The following is an 8,109-nucleotide window of genomic DNA, read 5'->3' on the forward strand; positions in this document are numbered from 1 at the left end:
GTGTATGCACCTGCCAAGGACCTGGCACTCACTGTCCTCACCCGTGTGCCGACCCCCGGCAGTGGGTGGCAGAGGCACGCTGGGGGCTGCTGGTGTCATCCCACTTGTGGTCCCGCCCAGCGCGGCTCTGATTAGCCAGGGCTGAGCTGCCTTATCATCCCCAGCCGCTGCTCTTATCAGCCGCCAGCAGCCGATAAGCAGATAAAGAAAATAACCACGTCTCGATTCACCCACTGCCCCCGAGCATCACTCTGGTCCCCAGGCTGGATCCCGCAGCCACCAGACCAGTCCCCACCCCCAGGAGGGATGCAGGTGCTCCTGCTCCATCACCCCTCAAAATAGGCTGGAACCCCCCTCACTGGGCTCACAGATGGGTGACCCTGGGGGGGGGTCAGGCAGCTGTGGCAGCACTGCCTTCCCTGACGGGGAATGCTCCGAGATAAAGCAGAAAGGGAATAAATCAACCAGCTCAACCTTCCCTGCCCAAAATCTAATCTCACATTAAAAGGCGCCGCGGGCTGTTTCAGCAGAGCTTTGTTTGTTCTGCTGATAACTGAGCGTAAATTAAACTTTCATAAGACATGAGGAGCACGTCCCTTCTGCTGGAAAGCTCAGCAGGCTCCTGTGCCCACCCTCCCCAGTGCTGGAGACACAGGGCTCCCACCTTGCCCAGTGGCACCACTGAGCCATGGTGGGCACAGCAGAGCTGGCACCAAACCCGTTGCTGACACCACCCACGTGGTGTGCTGGGGTCACCTGTCCCAGCAGGAGAAGGGAAGATGCCCTTTGGGGACGAGTCCTTGAGTGTCGTGGCTGATATTTAAAAATGATCCCCGGAGGCTTTAAATAAGGTATTTCGATTCCACGGAGCTGTCAGGAACTGATGTGGACACCAGGAAAAACGGGCCCGCTCTCCTTGTGGTGTCCTCGGCAATAAATCACACACACCATGACTCCTAAACACACACACAGGGATGGACAGACAGACTGTGTGGCCATGTGTGGTCCCCACACAGCACCCCCTGTGCACCCCGCTGCCACATCCCCTCCAAACCCCCCCCTCGAGGCTCACACACACTCACACATGAAGCACCCACTGATGTGCAGCCCCGGGGGCTGGGACATCCCCATGGGCACAGGGAGCCCTCACCCTCCAATGGGGACACCCCTGAAGCCCCAGTTGCCATGGTCTGGTCCACACACACCACTGGAGCAGCTATTGAGGGAGCTGAGCTTTTTGCACACAACTAAGCGGATGAAAATAGCCCAGAGAAAGGAAATCAATTCCTGGGCACAGCCCGGCCTGCAGTCATTAACCAAACACCAGCAGAGACTGTTCTCTGCCACTCGGCTTCCACGGAGGCTCTTGCCAAGATCACTCTGCTTTGGTTTCCTCCCCCTGTCACACCAGGCTGCAGGGGGGCACTGACCTATTGCACCCCTTGCTGGGGGATGTGCTGTGGGGTGGGAGGAGGGGTGAAGCCCCAGCCCCCTGTGCAGCCCCCCCAGTTTGACTGGCTACAAACCATGGCCACAACTGCTCCTGCTTGGCCAGCAGATCCTGGGTCCTCGGCTCAGAGCTGATCCTGCCACTTGTTGCCCAGGGGAACTGCCCTGACCAGGTCACTTTGCCCATCCTGGAGACACATTTTTCCCCACTCCAGCTGGGATGGAGATCTGGTCACACTCCCAGCACAGCCCTGGCTGCTGACTCTGCTGGTTCAGGAGCTTGTTTGGGCTGTTTGCAAAGAAAGAGGTTGACAGGGCATGGTCTGTGGGGAAAAGCACTTCTGAAGCGAGGACTGACCTGTGCTCCCCAAAAAAATGGCACTGATGGAAATGAGGGGCAGTGTCCAGGCCGGGTCAAGAGGCAGCTGTGCCACACTCAGCCCCAGGGTCAGGAGGCCCATGCTGAGGGGCTGGGAGGGTTGCCAAAGGCTTTGGCACAAGCTGGATTTGACAGACAGACGGGCTGTGTGTTGGGAATGATGTCCATCCCATCCCTCCTCGCTGTGCAACCTGGCAAAGCACGGGCACCACGGCACGCCAGGCTGCACACACCAGGCTGGTATTGCAGGGCTGCTGAGAAGCATGGGGCTGACACTGCCCAATTATTATTAGATTGAGGGGGTGGAAAGGGGCCGGGAAAAGCATCAGCCAAAGGATTTGATCCATCAAACTGAAAGCCAGAAATCTGTGTGGCTCTTTCAATGCCGCCCAGTGACGGCAACAGCTGGATCAGATTTTTGGATATAAGCACATTGGCACAGTCCCCTTTGATTAATATCCTGTGTAACGACTAATTAATTCTAGAGGGGACGCGTATTTGAATAGTTACTGCGTGATAATGAAATGTCAAGTGAGCATTAAAACACACTTAGCAAAGGTTTAACGACTCCCAGCATCTGAGCCACGCGGCCCCGCACCCCCCGCGGCGCGGGGCTGCCGCTCAATACGCTTCTAAATAACCCCCCTGGCATCTCATCAGCCCCTGTTAACTGTATTATTGGATCTCAATTAGCTCCTGATTGGAAAGGGCCCCGTTTTGAGGCACACGGCCGGAGCTGTGGCCTCTCTGCTCGCCAGGAGTGTTTTCCTTTGGTCAGGGGAATTGGGCGGGCGCCGGCAGCCCCGTAAATCCCCACCTCAATTGGCCCTGCCAGAACAATGAGCCGATTAATAATTAATACTCATGTATTAATCTGCCACCTTCCTGTGGAACAGGGAGGGGGAGCGAGTGCACAAACCTCAATCCCTGTTGCAGCGTCTAGAGGGCTCCAGAGCGTCCCTCACCGGGAGCTTGGCCACCACCCAGCTCAGGTGGCACCTCCAGGTCTCAGGGACCTCACCCATCTCCTTGGTGGCATCCTCAGGTGTGAGGCCCCTCCTCCATCTCCTTCCCAGGGCTGCCTGAGCCCACATAAAGTCCCAGCCAGAAGATCCCCTCCATCACCTTCCCCCCACGTGCCTCCTGCCAGCCCCACTGCCGGGCACCCCTGCCCTGTTCTCACACCAACCTCCCCCAGTGCCCCCTCTCCAAGCCAAACAAGGCACAGCAAGAGGCAGGGGCCTTGGCAGCCTGAGCATCACCAGCAAAGCTCCACCAGTGCTTCCCAGTACCTACTGGGTGCTGCCTCACCTCCACACAGGGCAATGCCAAACACAAAGCTGGCCAGGCTGCAGCCACCACCAGAAACTCACTGCTGGGCTCCCACGTAGCCTGGCCAACACCACTCTGATATTTATCAGTTCCCATTAATTGTATTATTGAAGGCAATTAGCTCCCCAGGGAGGAGAGGGCTGGGCTTCACACCTGGGCTGGCCAAGAGCTGCTTCAGCTACAGCTGCTGGCAAAGGTTGGGGTCCCAGAAGGGAGCTGGGGGTGAGCCCCCCTGTTTGCCCCCAGGTTTGTTATTTTGAGAGGGTCCTGGCTCCACATTTTCTGTAAGCTGGGGACGGGCATCAAACATCTGGAGTCCTCAAAAAGCCACCAAGGCTTGGCAGGGTGCCAGGCGTGCAGCACACCACGAATCCCTGGAGAATGCACGGCCCAAAAAAAACCCAACCCAGTGAGCTCAAAACAGCCCCAAATCTTCCCACAGAGCTCCTGCCAACCCTCCCCACGCGTGGAAGCAGGTGGGGGTGGGTAGAAGTCACCACGTGCCAGAAAACCAACCCTGGGGCTGACGGGGTCTTAGGGGCTGCACTTTGCCCAAGAAACCCAGGGCAGAGGTGGGATGCTCAGACATCCAACCCCTGTTCTGCTGGGGGGAGGCACAGAGAGCAAAGCCAGCAAGAGATTTAATCACAGGAAGGGGGATCTGAGCTCTTGGGAGGAGGCAGAGGATCCTTTAGTGGCTGCCGGGCTCCCACACCAGCAGTGGAGGGACTTGGGGAGAGGAAAAAGGGCTGATTTAGTAGACACAGGATGCATCTCTACGGATGGGAGTCTGTCCAGAGGTAATCTATGTGTAAGGTAATTTCCAAAGGCAGCAGGACTCGCTGCAACCCTTAATAGGACAATCTCATGTGATAAATTACCAGACCAAACTAATCTGCATGTTAAATTTCTTGTGTGAGAAATAAATATCCTCAATTCACCAGAGAAGCACTTTCCTTCAGAGGATTTCATTAAAGACATCAAGCTGCCTGATTTGCATGCTATGATTCCTGGTACGAGGAGGAGCCGGGCCCCGGGAGCTCACAGGGGAGTCCACGGGAGAGCCCGGCACGGCGGGATGATGCAGGGAAATGCGCCGGGAAACTGTCACCGCCGGGCGGCTGTCACCCTAAGGAGGTCACAGCGGGCACCGGGGGCTTGCTGGGGGTCCCCAGGCACAGGGGGCAGCGGGGGTCCTGTGAAAGAGCTGCCTCCGTGCAGCCCAGGCTGGCAGCAGGCAATGGAGGCAGCAAGTGGGGGAAGGCAGGATGGTCCCTGGTCCCACCACAGGCCCCAGGGATGCTCCCAATGGAATATGGCTCCATGCACGCAGAGCCAGGCTGGTCCCTGATCCCCCACAGGCCCCAGGGATGCTCCCAATGGGATATGGCTCCATGCATGCAGAGCCAGGCTGGTCCCCGATCCCCCCCACGCCCCACGGAAGCGATGCTCCCAGTGGAATATGGCTCCATGCACGCAGAGCCAGGCTGGTCCCTGATCCCCCACAGGCCCCAGGGATGCTCCCAGTGGAATATGGCTCCACACGTGCACAGAGCCGGGCGGGGCCCTCCTCCCACCACAGTTCCTAGAGATGGTCCCAAGGGGGAATTACTCCATGCACACACCCAGAGCCAGGCTGGTCCCTGGTCCCCCCATGGTCCCCAGGGATGCTCTTAACGGGGGGTGGCTCCACATACACAGAGCCAGGCTGGTTCCAAATCCCCCCATAGTCCCAAATGGCCCATGGTCCCCAGGGACACTCCTGAGATGGCACAGCTCTGCACACACATGGAGCCAAGCCGGGCCCTGATTCCCCGGTGGTTCCTAGGGATGCTCCCGAGGGTTGGCTCCACCTGCACGCAGCGGGACCTCCTTGGCTCTCGCTGGCCCATAACCAGGGACCCGAGAAGCCCCTTCCCCACCTGCCCTTCGCCGCACGCCAAGTCTCCCCGGTGGAAGCTGGTGGCTGAATCGCCGCGGGAAGGAAAGGGCGGTCGCCATGGAAACACGCTGCCAAACTGGGATTGTGGCTCCTTCCCTTAAATCACAGCCCGAGCTCGTCCGACCGGCAGGTGAAGATGAACCGGGGTGGTTCCTGGGGGGCTGAGGGGGAGTGAGCCCCAGCCTGCAGCCCCCAGAACAATGGGCAGAAAAATGGGTGAATGCAGAAGGGTGAGAGCAGCTGGTGGTGCTGGCTTTGGGGAGGGGCAGTGAGGATGCTGAGGACAAAACAGGTGGGGGAACGTCATCCTGGCTGGGAACTGAGACGTGATGTCCCCATGTCTGGATGGCCACCCAGGTACAAGCTCCCGACAGCCCTGCTGCAAAGCACAAGTGCATCTTGTCACAGGCACAGCCAGGCCTGGGGAAGGTCCCTGCTGCCCCCAGAGTGGGGACACACTGGGGGGCCCATGCCAACCCCAAGCTGGGGGGGATTCTGGCTGCACCCCACGTCTCTTGGCCGTGCTGCCAATGCACCCACAGCCATTCCTGGCCCCTGCACAAACAGGAGCATCCCTGAGCCTCCCAGACCATCAGCACCAGCCCTCCCCTCTCCAAAGATTACTCTGTTTCTAAACTCGTTAACTTTTAATTACTACCTTCCCACCGCCTGAGCGGGCTGGCTCCGTGCCACCGACATCTCTATTAAAATTCAATTTCTGCCCATCACAACTCATTTTTGGTGCTTCGCCTTCCTCACTGGCAGCCTTCAATTCCAGGCACAACATCCAAACCCTCATCTCAATGCCTAAAATCCCTGTGGAGACCCAGGGACAGGCAGCACATGGCAGGCAGAGTGACACTGATGCTGGCAGGATGTGTCCCCGCCGTGGCAGGGCTGGGTTAAAGCTGGGCAGTGATTTGCATCGAGGCTGTTTGCTTCATTAGCTGTGCTGAGTTTGTTTGGGTTTTCCCCATGTGTTTATTTTCTCACTTCCCTTCCTTAATCCCTTCTGTCTGGAAGCTGGAGCTGGAGGTTGGGAGACTGGGAGAATGGGGAAATGAAGTCACCTTGGGGTGGGGATGCAGGGACACGGGGCTACCAGGCATCCCAGTGCAGAAACATGAGTGCTGGTCTCTTCCCTATGGAGCAAACCCGGGAGCAGGCCCAGGGCAGGAACCGAGCCTGGGGCACTGGGGACATTGCAGAGCTGCAGCCACCATGACTTGGTGGGGGTAACACCCATGGTTCCCAAGGATGGCCACAGCCCCAGCACCCAGCGTGGCACGGCGCCGAGGAGAGGACCCAGGGTGCCGGGGAGGGGACCCAGCACCCAGCACAGCACAGGGTGCCGGGGAGGGGACCCAGCACCCAGCACAGCACAGGGTGCCGGGGAGGGGACCCAGCACCCAGCACAGCACAGGGTGCCGGGGAGAGGGCTGGGGACGGCGCCGAGGGGAGAGCCCAGGGTGCCGGGGAGGGGACCCAGCACCCAGGACAGCACAGGGTGCCGGGGAGGGGACCCAGCACAGCACAGGGTGCCGGGGAGGGGACATCACCCAGCCACATTGTCTGCGTTCCTGGCATCCCAGAGCAGCCCCATGTTGCTACAGCAACACGAAGCCTTTGGATTCAATGCCTTTAACCAGGGAACGGCTTGTCTCGGCCTGAATTATTGATTAAAACAGAGCGGGTGACACACGCACACGGAAGGGATGGCGAGAGGTGCTGGCTGGATTTAAAGACGAGCTCCGAGGGGGCGGCTGCTCCCCCGCGGGCTGTGCCGGCACCCGGGGCCACCTCTCCTGCTGCCCTTTCTCTCTCCTCCCCCGGTCAGGGAGCCACGAGCCAGCCGTGATCTGCAGCCCGGTGTTAATCCCGCCTGTGCAAACACCTTCTCCCCGGTGTTGACCTGCTTAAATCCACCGTTTGCTTTGCAAACAGAGCCGGCAGCTCCCGGCGCGGAGCTGCAGCCCCTGCAACGGGCCTGGCAACACCCGGTGTTCCGGGTGGGATTCACCCCGAGCGCTGGGCAGCCACGGTGGGGACTCACCGGTATTCCAGGGAGAACTTGGTCAGCTCCTGGCTGTTGTGCAGCCACTTGAGCTCCAGGGGCCAGCTGCCCTCTGCCATGCACGTCAGGACCAGGCGGTTCCCCTCCAGGTGGACCTGGCTCCGCACCGGCTCCGTCTTAAAGTACGGGGAGACATCGTCTGCGGAGAGAGGAGGGAAAGGGGGTGAGAGATGTGCCCACCCCACCACTTCATCACGGGCACAACCATGACCCGGCAGCGTGTGGGCAGGGGGATGCTGGTGGCCGCCTCCCCAGCCACCCGTCCCCCCCCCAGACCCCTCCAGTGGCCATTTCCCCCCTTCTTGAGTCATTTCACAAGCTTGGGGACAAGAGCTCAGCCCATCCAGGGTTTCTCTAAGCTGCTTGCTTTGCTTTATTCCTGCCTGCCTTTGTAGTGTTTCAGAAGCACCAAGCTTTTAACTCGGGGGGTGAAGGGGGCGGAGGGGCTGGGAGCAGAGCGAGGCATAAACACTTACTCCTCTCCTGTTTTATTTGCTAAGTAAAACTGTAAATCGAAACACACAGCTCCATTTTCTGCTTAACAAATGGAAGCCCTTTTACTTCAAAGCCACATTCATATTCCCCAGCAGCTTTCAAGTGCGCTTTCAATCACAGCTTTCGGGTTTTTGCTTTGGGGTAGGGCTTTGCTTTCTTGTGTGCATGAGCTGAATTCCTTGCCAGGGCTCTCCACACCATGAGCCGGCACCAAAGCAGCGCCTGTGTCCGGGGGCTCAGCTTGCCCCCGTGCCCCACCGCCCTGGAGGGGCTGTCACGAGTTTGCAAGAGCTCAGAGGCACCCAGACACCACCAGACTGGCCCTGGGGGTCCCTCTCCTCGCTCCACCAGCAGTGCCTGGCTCCTGCACGCCCTTGGGTGCAAACGTGCTGCACCCATGTGGAAATGCTCATCTGATTTACACCTGGCTGCCCCATC

The 8,109-nt window shown here is 59.1% G+C and overlaps 1 protein-coding gene across 1 annotated transcript in view; it reads right to left on the reverse strand.

The window, feature by feature from the left end:
• The window catches only part of LOC104393326 (protein sidekick-2-like), a 29,564-nt gene extending 22,077 nt beyond the window's left edge, over positions 1-7,487 (reverse strand). Inside the window, exon 1 of the mRNA XM_010002806.1 lies at positions 7,156-7,487. Within this exon, the coding sequence (XP_010001108.1) occupies positions 7,156-7,487 (332 nt within the window). The remainder of the gene's footprint in view (positions 1-7,155) is intronic.
• Positions 7,488-8,109: the final 622 nt, after the last annotated feature.

The sequence above is a fragment of the Chaetura pelagica genome, unplaced genomic scaffold (assembly GCF_000747805.2).
Source record: "Chaetura pelagica isolate M959 unplaced genomic scaffold, ChaPel_1.0 scaffold47, whole genome shotgun sequence".
In the NCBI taxonomy this organism is placed as follows: domain Eukaryota; kingdom Metazoa; phylum Chordata; class Aves; order Apodiformes; family Apodidae; genus Chaetura; species Chaetura pelagica.